We start from the raw sequence: 13,932 nt of genomic DNA on the forward strand, positions 1-13,932 counted from the left end.
CAATATCAGCTGAATGATGTCAGGGCATACCGATTCTCAGCTAGCCTCTGGGTAGACAGTTCGGGAAATATCAGCTACAATCCTGGGTAGATGAGCGATAAACTGGGGAACCTCTATATTCCATCATACAACATAGTACAACATACAGCATACAACCAACATATACTAACCGCACGTAAGGTTGCCCAGGTGCTTACTCACTCACCGACCGCTGTCAAGGTGTGTGGCGGTTTCATCGCTAGAGGCGCTGGTTGTGAATATCATGGCTACCAACTACCCGCTGACGCCCGGCTATCTATTAAAGATTATGTATGTACGGATGTGGTGTACGACACCGTTTCTCGCTTCAACAATCCCTTTTTGGCTTGGCACGAAATTCATACTATTTTGTATCCATCGTTTAAAGATACTCACTAGACTGAGACCATTTCCACCATCTACGTCTTAGATCTTAGCATGGGAATTCCCACTCGCACACTCGCGTACTTGGCGTCCTAGTGTTGGCCCTTCGGAAACCTTGACTTCTAGATACGTACGAATTCGGAATTGACATTTGACACTTACAATATATGTACATTGTATGTTGGGGAAAAAGGTTGTTAATTAATAAAGAGAGTTACAGGACGTAACGAGTCCAAATCAGGCGAGATTGTCAGGTACAACTCGCAGAACACGCCAGACCAAGAATCCCTCGCATGTAATGGCTTGAAGATTCGGTAGGTAGGTTGGTAGGGAAAGCTGGGAAGGTATGAAAAATGCTGGTAGGCTATGTGTTATCCCAAGCTGCCAAGAATTCAAGCATCCAAGCAGTCGAAGTCCCACCAGCCGGAGACAAGTCCATTGGTTGAGTTTGGTGGAGAGCTTCCCTCGGCTACTATTGGAGATACATTAGCAATACATTCACAGCTACCTTTTAGGGGCCGTTCCCCGTCGTACTTAGAAGTTCCGACTTAACCTTCTGTAAATAGATCCATCGCCGCCTCTTTTTGGCTGTCTCTCTCTCCCGTATCTTTTTTGAGATATGTACCTAAGTGCTGTAAAGTACCTAGTGTGTGAAAGTTCCAAGTTGTATTTACGTATTCCCCTATTCTCCTACTATATTATCACGATAAAATTTATCCCGAATTACTAAATCGTCGTATTCTCAACTTAGCAAAGCCAGAATCATACCAAGAGGCGTCGAGGCCCATTTCTATGTATGTACGTGTGGTGGGATGGTCTGACGTTACGGGATGCCCGTCTATTTCGGCACCAGGTCTGCCAGAGCTCCGGTACAGTCAAGATTGGGCAATACGCACAGTCGCCGCCACCGCGGAGACGAACGAAAAAAGAGAAAGAAAACAAGAGAGTGCTGCAGAGCATAAGCTCTATTTGTTTCAGTCAGATCTGGGACATAATCAGCATGTGTACACTACCAGTAGATTTTATGTCTTTCTTATGCCGGTTGGACTCGTCCTCCATTGGCTCCGACCGTCATACTTAATGACATATCATACCCAATCGGGATTCGAAAGCCCTGCATGTCAGCGCGTTGGCGAACCTTTTTGGGGTCCATGATCCATCACCCAGGAAAATCTTGTATCTGAGATTCTCATTCGTACGAACAAAGCCCTGGGATAATCAGCCTGGCCGGGGCCGTCAGGCGCGCGAAGAATAGCTGCATTTTTACAACCTGCTGACCACCGCTCTGCATTGCCTATTGAAAAAGGTACCGAAGCATCACCGTAGCTTAGGAATGGCACTATTAGCACTTAAAATGCTAGATATGGCACCATTCATACATTACATACGTCTAAATCCACCTACTTACTTTACCCATCTACCAAATTGTTCAGGTAGCTAGTCTGGTGAGGCGCTCTTCGCAGACATACTACATAACCACATATGTATGTAACCTAACCTAACAAGATCAGATTACCCTCCCACGCACGATGTACGATACATAGATACATAGGATAAACTTCTTAACAGTAGAGAACATTGTGAACATTTCGAAGATCTAGTGTCACCGCATGAAGAAAAAGGGTTGTCCTATTTCGCCTCGTATTTGGACCTGACAACTAAGCATGGATGCACCAGTTTGCCTGTTGCTTCATACGCAGTGCCTGACCGACGTACGTATCAACCCAAGTCATTGCCCTCGACGAAGACATTCACCGAATTCTCTCTGCAAGATTGTCACTTGTCATCTGATATGGATGGATACTCATGATGAGTTGGCCTGCCTTTTGACCACATCACTGCCTTTGCGTTTTACACACTAGCAGGCAAAGGTATGAGCCGCAGCCGCGATGCTAGGCTACTACTATGTAGGTAGGTGTTTGTGCTGGCATTGGATGCCAGAAATGCTATGGCAATGCTCCGGCGCCCAAGCCAAAATGATGTAATTTAGGCCTTGGAGATTTCCAGCATTAGATCCCTCTTGGTCAGATAGGTACCAACTGAACTGTATCTTGGGCCAGGGTTCCCTCGAGCAGCTTTCGTCACTAGTAAGCCGGCCAATGATTCATACCTACACGTTCGCCATGTTGATAGTTATTGGATCTGTGTGTAATATTCTTACCTACATTTTGGAAGTTGTAGGAAGATCTGCTCTGTATGCTATGTAGGAGAAAGTTTCCCCCTTGTATCAAAATAGAAGACGGACTGACAAAAGAAAGATCGTATTTCCAGAGAAATAGCCATGTTGGGTTAGTAGATCCGCCTTTTGCTACGCACTACTCTACCGCGTACCACCTTTTGAACCTACACACTACACACTACACACTACACACTACACACTACACACTACACACTACACACTACACACTGCACATAGTACATGCCTCATACAGCTTACGCTTGATATAACACACGATACAGTAGGACATAACAACCGCCATTCTTGACAATTGAACGGCAAGTCTTCCTGCCAGAGATTCTCTGCCCAGCGTGCCCGGCAAGTTGGCTTTACTGGCTACACCTGGGGCACTGACTGGTTGCTTCGTCCAAGGGAAAATGCATGCATCTGCCCATCCGCAAATCCCATAACCCCTGTCTCACACAGCCCAAGTACAAAGTATCTCGGATGTACCTACACGCCATTCGAAGGATGTGCTGTGCTGTGCTATGTAGGTACTAGTGCGTGGGCCTTACAGCGGTTTGCCTTACATACTGGCCTCCTGTGCCCTGTACATACATGGCTTCGTATCGTACAAAGATCTATCGGTACTATGTAATAATCCCTAGGTAATAATAATGATAATAATAACAATAGTCATGCTCCCAGGCTGTGTTGTCGCTCAATTCTTCTATGACACCTGGTCGGGTAATTAAGTACCTGACCTACTTTACCAAAAACAGATTGTGTGAAGGGATTTTATCTATGTTGCTATTGTATTGTAAATATAATATTACAGTGTATGAAAGGTAGAGATTTGTTGTCGTTGTGAGTAGGAAATATATTTTTAAAACTGCAGCCAAGTAGATCTTGGCTTGCCCACAGGTAAATTAGGGTCATTCTTTCTTGTCAATTTACTCCTATTGTCTTTAGAGTTTCTTTCACAGTGTAAATTTAGACAGGTTAGTCTTTGAGTGGAAATAAGTGACTCTTGCACTCTGACTAATAAGGTTTAGTCCCCTAGAGTTCACTAGGCTGAGGGGACGGGATGAACTAAGCAAGCGTGGTACTTAGCCAGTACTTTCTGGGACCACCCCCGTCATGCTCCACTACTAGGTACATCCCACCCCATCCATCCATTTGTGCCTTCATTTTCCATTCTCTTTCTCCTCTTGACCAAGATTCAACGAGACTATTCCGTACAACCTCGTCCTTCCCGTACTCTTCCTCTTCTTCCTCTTCCCTCCTACACAACTTCCTCTCCTCACCCATCCAACACTCTATCCCAGAATTCAATCATACTACCTCCTAACTTCCTCACACTCTACTTTGCTCTACGGATACTGACACCCTCGAATTCCACCTACATAGCCATGTGACGGAGCTGCATGAATAGTCGGGTTATTGTCAAGTTGGACTCTTGATAGTCTGGCTAGGTGCAGAACTCGTGCAGTTTGTCTTGCCTCGACTATTACCTCACGACATAGCATTGTCATAACATTCCATAGTCATATTGACATTTCGAAATCATAAATTCCCTTAATTCTTATTAATTATCCACTCTAAAGTCGGCATATACCAAACTCGCAATATGCCGGCCCTGGCGGTTCCTGATACCGGCCTCCTTCTGGAGAGCTCGGCCACGAGCGACCAACTGCCCTTACAAGCATTCGGCGTCACCTTGAGCGACAGCATGATTGAGGACATGATAAAATGTGTACAAGGCGGGCAAGAGATCGAATTGACCCTAGGAAGCACTCCTGTAAGTTTGTTTTGGTTGTTTTTCTCAAACTACTGCCATTGCTATTGCCGACAATCCTCAACACACAACCGGCACATACATGATATGTCTTGATCCTTCAAGCTTAGGGGGGACAACAAATCGATGGCCAAATTACCGCAACGAAGAAATCATAATTACATTCATCAATAAATACAAATGAGTACTCAATTGAATAATACTATGGATTTCCTAACACCACTATTCGCAGAGCTTCCTCATCGGTTCGAGAGAACAGAAAGTCAAAACAACCCCTGGTTCATACAACTACGACCTCTATCTTACCAAACCCGAGGAGGCGGCAAACAAGGCCCAGCGATTACTAAACCCTACCATGTCCATACTTAAACAACCTCCTTCCAACATCCTATCGAACAAGACCACCAATAGCAAATCCAAGGATGTGAAGCGAGGAGTCAAGAACAAACCCCTGCCCGCTGGAAAGTCTGCCATGGCCAGCGTATTATCGAACTCAGCGACCCGGTCATTGCCTTCGAGTCCTGCGCTTAACGGAGTCTCTTCGCCGAACCCGGCCTATTCCGCCTCCCAGCAATTGCTTGAAAAGAACAAGAACCAAAGGACTGTTCTCGTCCACGAATTAGCGTCAAGAGACCAAACATTCGAGCATCTAGCGGATGTATGGAAGGGATCAGAGGCGGACCTCAGGCCGACGGTAGAGAAGGTGGCAAATTTCGATGCGTCAACTAAGAAGTGGAGTCTAAAGAAGATCTACTGGAAGGAATTGGACGTATGGAATTATGATTACCGCAATGACGATCGCGCCGCGGCCATAGAGAACGCCATCAAGCAATACGACAAGCAACGCATTTCGACATCTGCGCCTGAATGGGAGAAACTGCTGGCTCCTTCCGAACGAGGAAAGGGTATTGTCCTTAGCAAACTTCAAACAAATCTGGCGAAGGGAAATATTACTCCGGTTCCTCGGGTATCATCACAGAAGACCGACGACAGCGGAAACAGGAGCGATGCCGATTCTTCCAAGGCAAAGGGCGAAGCTATGGCTCGATCCAATTCGCAACCAGTAGGGAACAAGACAAAGAAGGTCAGCGAGCGCGAAGCGCAGACGAAGCGCCTCTTCTCCACGAGCTCCAAGAAACCCGCGCCGAAGAAGCCTGCCCCCAAACCCAAGGCTGCTACGACAGAAGAAAAGGGAAGGAAGTTCCTGTCTGAAGAGAAGGTCATCGATTCTGAGAGCAGCGGGGATGAGAGGCCATTATCAAGCACGACCAATTCAAGCGTATCGCGACCCAAACCCGTCGAGAAGCCTATCGAGAAGGTCGCCGAGAGACTTAATGAAAGGCGCATTGAAAAGCCAGCTCCGAAAGCGGCCGAGAAGCCAAAAGAGAAGCCGAAGGAGAAGCCCGCGCCCGTCACTCTCCCTAAACCCAAGCCTGTTGTTAGAGCACCCCGACCGCCTGCCAAGACATCCGCCCCATCTTCTCAGAAGCGCGCTCGGGAAGACGATGACAGCAGTTCCAGTTCAGGGGCGCCACTGAGCAAGCGAATCAAGCCGAAGGAGCTTCCTAAACCACTTTCGACCACCACGACTCTAAAGCATCGCCCATCTGATGCAAGCCAAAGCTCAAGAAACGCGGTTGCGGGAACGGGATCTTCGAACTTTTCAAAGAGCAAGAACACATCACCGGCCAAATCTTCGCCTCTCGCATCATCGCCGCCGACCAATGCCTCCGACATTGAGGAGCAGGAGAAGCCACCCCAACGTAAACCGAAACCCCAAGCTCGGAACGGGGAGAGGGACACAAATGGGGTGGCGAATGGTGGCTCCTTGGGCGTCCAGAGTAAGAAGCGGAAGGAACGAGATGCCGACCAATACTCGTCGCAACAGTCCACTCCCAACAAGAAGCAGCAAGTACCAAGAGACGTCCTGGTAAAGGCGAAGATATTCACGAAGTTTTATGAACGATACGAGGCGTTGCATTATGAGATATCCGGATTGAAGGAACCCCCTGAAGACAAACTAGCGGACTTGATAGACATGAGGGAGCGACTTGCTATTATGAAGAGCGAAATCTCGCAGGCTGTTGCTGCTCATTAGTGTCTCCTGCCTACACGCCACGCAGGGGCATTTGAAGCAGCTGGATCGGAGTCAATCCGAGTCGCATCGATAATCTTTTCAAGTGAGAAGCGACAAACAGCGGCTACAATTTTGGAAAGCAAGCTCGTCTTATCTAACGAAGTCACCTTATATCTATTATGACGAATGAAAGCGTATCCAGGGGCGGCGGGATTTTGCATTTTTATTATTGATGGTTTAATACCATCTGGCGAAACATTGGTTATTGCATTTTTTTTGGTCAACTTGCTTTTTTTTGATACAACAGGATCTGGCATAGGTCGAAACAGGAACAGCATGACACAACTGGCACAGGCATTTGGGACACTTATTACCCTTGCATAGGACAAAAAAGCGGCGTGGATTATTTGATGCTCGGACAGTTTGAGCGTAAGGAGTTTTTTTTTAAAGGCGACATAGCCTAGTTATCTAACATAATGTTGGCATGTACACGGGCGTATGCAATGCGTCTTTAAGTCTACTATGAGACCAGCATGGAATGAAATATCCTGATTTTGAAACTTGAGTCATTGATTATGGTCGAATTGCTTGAGTGATTTGTATATGCGTCTACGTAGATATGGTATCGTAGATGTTGCTGGATGCCTTGGCCACTAACAAACGAAGGAATACTGCGGGCCGGTTAGGTATCGTACATTCTCATCTTCCAGGTACGTGGTTGAAGAGATCGAACATCCATAGAAGTGGGCGGCAAACGCAGCATGATATACAGTAATTACTCCCCAAAATAGAGACTACGACGAGACAACAAACGTGCTGATACCTACACAAACAAATGGCTAAGAGAGATATACCCTAGGAAAAGGGGAGGTGGTATAGAGGGGGTAAGAGGGGATCAGTGATAGAGGATTTGGATTTAGCGATGCTGACGCGGCTCGTTGTACGGATATCGGCCGGTCGGTCAGTTCGGTTAGTCGGCAGTGATACTTGGAAGAGTCATCGGCGTACCTGTCTGCCGGTAGTGTAGGCGTGTAGTCATCTATGTATGAGATCGTTCGTTCTTTCTAGTTTACGTGCTTGTGCTATGTCAAAACTATCTGGGGAACTCGAGGGGTAGGTAGGTGTGTGAGGAGGAGTGGTTGCTCCGTGCTCCAGTAGGCACCCGCGTGGGATACCGGTGGCGTGGTAGGTTGGAAGGTATGAGGTATGGATGTGACGATACCGAGAGATGGCGAAGACATGGGAAGAACTAGGAACGTAGGTTCTGGATCATAGACTTGCGTATCTAGCGTTTGCGAGTATCTTGTTTGTTCATACACAGCTATATGGATATGTGTGTGTGTTCTAACCTAGATACGTACCTACTACATATGTATGCGTGTATGGATGGATGTACGTCCGAATATACGCCAACGTAAAACTGATTCTCCAAACCACAATCACCACTTGCCTAGATGACATACCACTCTACACGAACAGCAAACGCCATAAACAGCGAGAATGTTTCCAAAAATCGACACCTGCAAGCAAGTCCTGCCTATTCCTCTCTAGCGCCTGGGAGTCCGTTATCGACCGGTATCTCAGGTAGCCCATCGCGCCCCGTCACATCACATGGCGGCGACACGATAGGCTAAGGGCCCTCCGTGCTCTGCAATTTTAAGTAGCGCAAGGCCTCCAGTTTCGGTGACGAACTTCCAGCAGGTGTGGTGAGGTAGCCTTGGCCGTGTTACCCCATCTGCCCATGCGTGCCGACCTAGGTAAGTAATGGTACATACATGTACGCATACCCGACATAACGGGCCTCGTCGCCATCAGAACGCGGTGACATCGACGCCGTCCAATGAGGCTGGGTACCGCCGAGGCGCGCTGCGACGCAGGTCACCGTCCCAACTCCTAATTTGATAACGTCCAAACGACCAACGCGCGGCTGCCAGTCGCTGCAGATCAGGGAGGGAGGTGATGGGGGTGTTACATACATTTGCAGATATGTACGTTAACCGCAGCTCAGCCTTGCCGGATCGCTGCCATTCCGGGCAAGGGGGGGGGGGGGGGCCGGGGTGGAACGCCATCTCGGGAACCAGGCTGCATGCTTACTTGCTTTGGATAGGTAGGCAGGTATTGTTGATATCATATCGTACAGCTCGAATCGACTCGTCGTCTTTTCCCCCATACCACCATCACCATACAACACAACGCATATTTTCCCTCGTCGGCCCCGAGCAGCTCAGTGGCGAAAGGTGTCGAGAGAAAAGAAAAAGAATAAAAGTAGCCAATCCGCATCCCAGCTCTTCAACCACCGAACCCCAGTCCAGTACAAATATGTGACATCCAGATCCCAAGGGCACTTGTATCACAGCCTCGCCAGTTTCGTTTCGCGCTGTTTCTAAGTGTCTTAACCCCTAGGGGTTTTGCGTTGAGGCAGCCCTGTCTGCAGATCGAACGGGCACTTGGACAAAAATGTTTCGAATTAGGTAACCGTACATAAGGGGGTGACGTTCCTGGGTTCGTCGCCCAAAAACTGCGCCTCAAAAACGGCCTCAACTGGGGCTGCGCGTGCATGCGCCTAATTGGTCTAACCGGTTCGGGCGCGCCTTTGCCAAGAACGGGCTAGCGCCGAACGCGAACATTGAGAGGGAAGGGTGCTACCGAACCATACTGTCGGGTCGGCTAATCGCCTAGCGCGGGCGATTGCGCATGGACCACCCACTCCAATTTGGGCTATCTGGGGTCAAGTTTTTTTGACAGGTGGATGCACACAGTAGGGGCCCAATGGGCTCGACACATGGTACGTACTTCGCACACATCGTCCTATCGTGAACGCCCAGCATGTCGTAGGTGGCACGGCTTATGTCGTGTAAACCACCTATATCGCATTCTCGTTCCTAACGTGGCCGTGGATGCCACTTTTCTCCAAACCCGTCTCCGAGTCGTCATATAACCGCATACCACCCTCTTGAGCTATCGCGCCGCAGGCCAGGAACCTGGGAAATGAGACCATACTCGTATATATCTACGGCCAGGGCGGTCTTTAGATCGAGTCCTTCTGGTTGGACAATGGCAATGTGATATTCACATCAGCCTTTGATTTATGGATGGCAGATTCCGCCTTTGTAGGAATTAAAATAACCAAGGAGCCTCTATAATGAAGCTACCGGCGTTACTATGCGTGTGGCACATTGGTATTCCCTTTTAATTCGGCTAAGTGTGAAGTGGCTGCAGATCTAAGTGCATATGACCGGCAAAAGGCGGAGAAGACTCCATTTGGGGGGGATAGTTCGAACAGGTACATTGACGAGAGGTGGGTTATTGTATCGGTACGGCCATCTCGACGACTGAATGTATCATGGCAAGCCTTAGACAGTAGGCCTTGCGACAGATTGTGATAGTCCCAGAGAAAACCGGTCTAGCCTATCTTTAGAGATGTGATAGCAAAAGATTAGATGCTTCTTAGCAAACGAGTAGAAGAGATGAAGCTGAATTTGTCCATGATATGCTCTGTTTGATTTATAGCGTTTGCGCAAATAGTTGATGTTGCCAAGTCTCTTTGTTGGGAATGATTGCCACAAGCTATGAACAAAGGATTAGCAATGCAATCTGCAGCATGATAAACTCAGATACAATGTCTAGCAATCACTCTGGGTACAAGATGGCCCAGACTTCCCCATGGCGTCGTTGAATTCCGTAATCATCTGAATATCATTGTCTTGGAGCGAACAGAATGGGCAAGTCAAATAAAGATGGACATATTCGAGAGCCACGGCCTATTCGCCATCAACAAGCAAGGCCACTCCCTGGTGGACCACCCATGTATCTGCAACCACAGTCCCCTCTCATGGCCGCGTACAGCTTGAACGGGACAAATTACTTTCAACATCCCTGTGGCCATCACTCCAGGAGCTCTGACGATCGGTGCGGAAATCCTGATGGTAGTCATCAAGGGTCACGATCAAAGCATTCCCCAAAGCTGGAACGTTCAGGAGAGAGGCATTCTACCTCTCCTGCCTCTAAAGCTTCTAGCTCTAGAAGCGACGCAAGCATCAGTGCAGAGCTAAGAGTCTCGCTCGCAGCGAGACATTTAGCGGATCAGATCAGCGAGAGCAAGAAGTACTGGGTCAAGTTTCAGAAGAAGTATGAGGAAGAAGTAGCTGGAATTAAGTATTACGTCGGCGATGATATCCTTCAGCTGATATGGCAGAAGAGGATCGAGTATAATAGCGAGTACAAGAGTGGGGAGAGCCAAGACGACGAAGAGTTCAGCATTCAGCGGATAAAGCTAGAAACGTGTCTAGACCAAGTCAACGAAGCTGCAAAGGCATTTATTCGATCCCGACCACCAAATGGCCATTCTGATCATGATCCTCGGCATCTTGCGCTAGACAAGATTCATGACGCCGGGGTCCTCGTTCTCGGCTTGGCTACGAAGTCTGCGTCGAACAGTGCGTCGTGCGTAAATCTAGTCACAGAAGCATCTAACCTTGAGAAGCTCGTAGACCCGAAAAGCCCGGATGCTAAAGTGTTACACCGGTTCGACAAGCGAAAAAGCAAAAGTGCTACGTCTAGGGACGTAAAAGACGAAAATGAAGGTGTAACCTCGAATAACCCAACACCTCAAGACGTAATGGAATTACTCAACCAGGAAGAAATGGTCGATGCGGGGGACAAGAATGAAGGGGGCTGGAATTGATCTAAAAAGGCGGATCAATATGCCCAGAGTGTTGTTGTCGAAAGACAGAGCAAAGCTGTCGTTGTTGTGGTTGATTGTCGTGATTTCATCAATGTATCGTTAGTAGTATCCTTAACTTAGAGGGTATCAGATTTGGGGTTGATATTATTCTTGACTCACCTAAAAAGAAAAAGGGTGAAGCATCGTCCTCATCAGAGTAATCAGAATCGAATTGTAGGCACCTTGTTCCCCCGAAGGGAAACAAGCTTCCCACGCTGCGTATCGCACTTAAGTGGTCTCACACACAATCTCCGCAACGACTCTCCCATAGGAACATAACTCCTCCGTCTTCTCCGTGAGGATATACACGAAGTGTCAGCCCTGCTTTTCTGATGCCAATTGCAAACGTGTGAAATCATCACGCCAGACCTTTACAGGCAGACCCGTCAATCCCACGCCGGGCGGGCGACTAAGGTAGTGATGAAGATTACTCCGAATTTCTCATGAGCGGATAAAATCAATCTAGACTCCAAGGAGAATAGAAACGATGAGAAGCAGCTTGCGCGGCTTCTCTGTTTGTAGCTCAGAAACGCAGCGTTGATGAGGACGATGCTTGAGGAAGAAAGATTCAAAAAGCAAATGCGGCCGGTGAATTTTTGAGTTATGGTCAAAATTCACAGTGGGGTTGCTTATCGATAGGATCAGCCAGTGAATCTAAGTTCACGACCCACGTTCAGCCACATGCACTAGCCTCGCATTAGCCAATAGCAGATACGGAAACCTAGGGGGAAGAGTCCACAGCGGGTAAACCCTTTGCAGGGATCCATATGTGGCTTGTATTTTTTTTTCTTCAGCCCTGAATCGGCAGCTTGATGTTATCGTAAACGTGCCTGGCTAGACCCGTCCATAATCTTCTAATATTTAATAAATTTATCGCTGGTCCATAGTGGGAATCTTACTCTTTCCATTATTCCCCTTTAACCAGATCTATACAACACATAATGTCAAACAACAACCGTCGTGATATCTTCATAATGCCTTCCTTCCGGTGACAAATTTAACTACCTACCTACTTTCATTTTCATTTGTTTTATTTCCTTTACCCCTGTTATCCCCGTTAGACTTCCATAGACGATAGACAATATCTTATCTCTTAATACAATGTCCATTTCCGTAGCGGACTTCCCTCAAGTTTGGCAGAAGCCCTCGGCCGAGGAACTTCTCGCATCTCTTAAAAAGCTTCAGGTAAAAGCGCCTGAAGTATCATGCCCAACAAGACGGCCGAAGACTCACTTCAACTCAGGTCGAACCTCCGATATGGAATCCCAAAACTTCACGGAAAATAATTATAGAAACTTGTCAAAATGCTGCTCAATTTCGTCGCGAAGTCGCCGCCTACCTGTCTAGCATAGTCTCGAGCAGTCTCGGATGGATTCAGGACGACGATGAAAAGGAGGCGTTGTGGGACGAGGCAAGCCGACGCCTTTCGGAACGCTGTGGTAGAGCGGCAATGGGGGAAATCACGCGGAGATGGCCACTGGAAAGCCAAACGTCATCTCCCTTTGAACTGATCATCCGAGAGCCTCCTATCATTGGCGATTGTCTTGGCCTGAAAACCTGGGGATCCTCTTATCTGTTAGCACAATCTTTAGGGGAGATCGCAGAGAAGTCATTATCCCACTTACTGCAACTAGGACGCCCGAACCAGTCTCTAGAAGTTCTCGAACTCGGTTCTGGCACAGGGCTCTTGGGAATGGCTGCTGCTGCAATCTGGCAGACCAACGTTATTTTGACTGATCTCCCGAGCATCATGGCTAACCTTGGGTTCAACATTGAGAGGAATCGTTCCACCATCGAGATCCTAGGAGGTGGAGTTGAATCGGGTGCTTTGACATGGGGCTCTGACGAAGACAACGCTGAGCGATTTGGCGAGAAGAACCAATTCAAGGTCAGCTACCCAGTCACTAAACGAGTATATTTTTACTAACTTGAGTAGATCGTTCTTGCCGCAGACCCTCTCTACGATGATGATCACCCTGAATTGCTGTCGTCTGCTATACATGACCATTTGATGATAGATAATGATGCTAGAGCTGTCGTAATGGTCCCTCAAAGAGACCTGGTCACGAAGCGATTAATAGCAAAATTCCTGTCAATCATGGCATCTTCCGATTTGAAAGTCCTAGAAGAACATACTTTAGCCGGTCAAGATGACTGGGACGAGGATGGAGAAGACTCAGGAATAGAATGCTGGTGGGCAGTCTTCGGGAGACAGTGATGGTGCATACCATATCTCCTATCCACTCACGGACTTACTAGTCCCCACTCAAGACAGAATCATCCATAGAACCATAGATCGCTAATAGTAGACTGATAGATTGAAGAATAGAGTTACCGCATATCTCTCTGCGCATTGGTCACGGAAAAGCCCCCTTGGACCCCTTTATCCAATTGTTGTTTTTTCCCTCTTTGTCTTCCACTTCATCATTTTCTCTCCACTTTTATTTCCGATCCAATGATTGTGAATTGACGATGATTGCAATGTATATGTGTAGCTTTACCCATTGACATATTTGTAGAGCCAAGTGAAATAGCGCGTGAAACAAGATGAATACACTCATCTTACCAAGAACGAAGAGGCCAGAACATCAAGAGACTCCTCATCGTGGCTCTAACAAAGAGCGAAATGATGTTTTACCCCCATCCCTCGCGCCCAGAAAACAAACTAGGAAGGCATGGATTATCCCCAACAACAAGAGCCTAGAACCACATAGCATGGCAATTTCAGATGATCGAGAAGACAATTGTCATAAACCATTGCCACCTTTACCTCG

General features: G+C 47.6%; 3 protein-coding genes across 3 annotated transcripts; all 3 read left to right on the top strand.

Annotated features, from left to right (window-relative positions):
• The first annotated feature begins 3,745 nt into the window (after window positions 1-3,745).
• Window positions 3,746-7,000, top strand: F4807DRAFT_426190 (uncharacterized protein). Its single transcript, XM_047998022.1, has 2 exons — window positions 3,746-4,361; window positions 4,591-7,000. Exons 1-2 carry the CDS (start codon window positions 4,191-4,193, stop codon window positions 6,454-6,456), a joined length of 2,037 nt encoding a protein of 678 aa, XP_047854266.1. The 5' UTR covers window positions 3,746-4,190; the 3' UTR covers window positions 6,457-7,000.
• Window positions 7,001-9,763: 2,763 nt separating this feature from the next.
• F4807DRAFT_88882 (uncharacterized protein) lies at window positions 9,764-11,370 on the top strand. Its single transcript, XM_048003611.1, has one exon. The coding sequence runs from the start codon at window positions 10,154-10,156 to the stop codon at window positions 11,117-11,119; it is 966 nt and encodes a 321-aa protein (XP_047854267.1). The 5' UTR covers window positions 9,764-10,153; the 3' UTR covers window positions 11,120-11,370.
• A 607-nt stretch (window positions 11,371-11,977) lies between these two features.
• On the top strand, window positions 11,978-13,509 carry F4807DRAFT_426194 (S-adenosylmethionine-dependent methyltransferase-like protein). The gene is made up of 3 exons (XM_047998023.1): window positions 11,978-12,343; window positions 12,402-13,046; window positions 13,095-13,509. Exons 1-3 carry the CDS (start codon window positions 12,260-12,262, stop codon window positions 13,374-13,376), a joined length of 1,011 nt encoding a protein of 336 aa, XP_047854268.1. The 5' UTR covers window positions 11,978-12,259; the 3' UTR covers window positions 13,377-13,509.
• The last annotated feature ends 423 nt before the right edge of the window (window positions 13,510-13,932 follow it).

The sequence above is a fragment of the Annulohypoxylon truncatum genome (assembly GCF_022578515.1).
Source record: "Annulohypoxylon truncatum strain CBS 140777 unplaced genomic scaffold F4807scaffold_16, whole genome shotgun sequence".
In the NCBI taxonomy this organism is placed as follows: Eukaryota; Fungi; Ascomycota; class Sordariomycetes; order Xylariales; family Hypoxylaceae; genus Annulohypoxylon; species Annulohypoxylon truncatum.

Bases quoted from the DNA above. Each gene is read 5' to 3' on its own strand.
- F4807DRAFT_426190 (XM_047998022.1), top strand. From the start codon at position 4,191: ATGCCGGCCCTGGCGGTTCCTGATACCGGCCTCCTTCTGGAGAGCTCG. The intron at 4,362-4,590 runs GTAAGTTTGTTT...CACTATTCGCAG, and splicing joins TGACCCTAGGAAGCACTCCT to AGCTTCCTCATCGGTTCGAG.
- F4807DRAFT_88882 (XM_048003611.1), top strand. From the start codon at position 10,154: ATGGGCAAGTCAAATAAAGATGGACATATTCGAGAGCCACGGCCTATT.
- F4807DRAFT_426194 (XM_047998023.1), top strand. From the start codon at position 12,260: ATGTCCATTTCCGTAGCGGACTTCCCTCAAGTTTGGCAGAAGCCCTCG. The intron at 12,344-12,401 runs GTAAAAGCGCCT...ACTTCAACTCAG, and splicing joins CATCTCTTAAAAAGCTTCAG to GTCGAACCTCCGATATGGAA. The intron at 13,047-13,094 runs GTCAGCTACCCA...TAACTTGAGTAG, and splicing joins GCGAGAAGAACCAATTCAAG to ATCGTTCTTGCCGCAGACCC.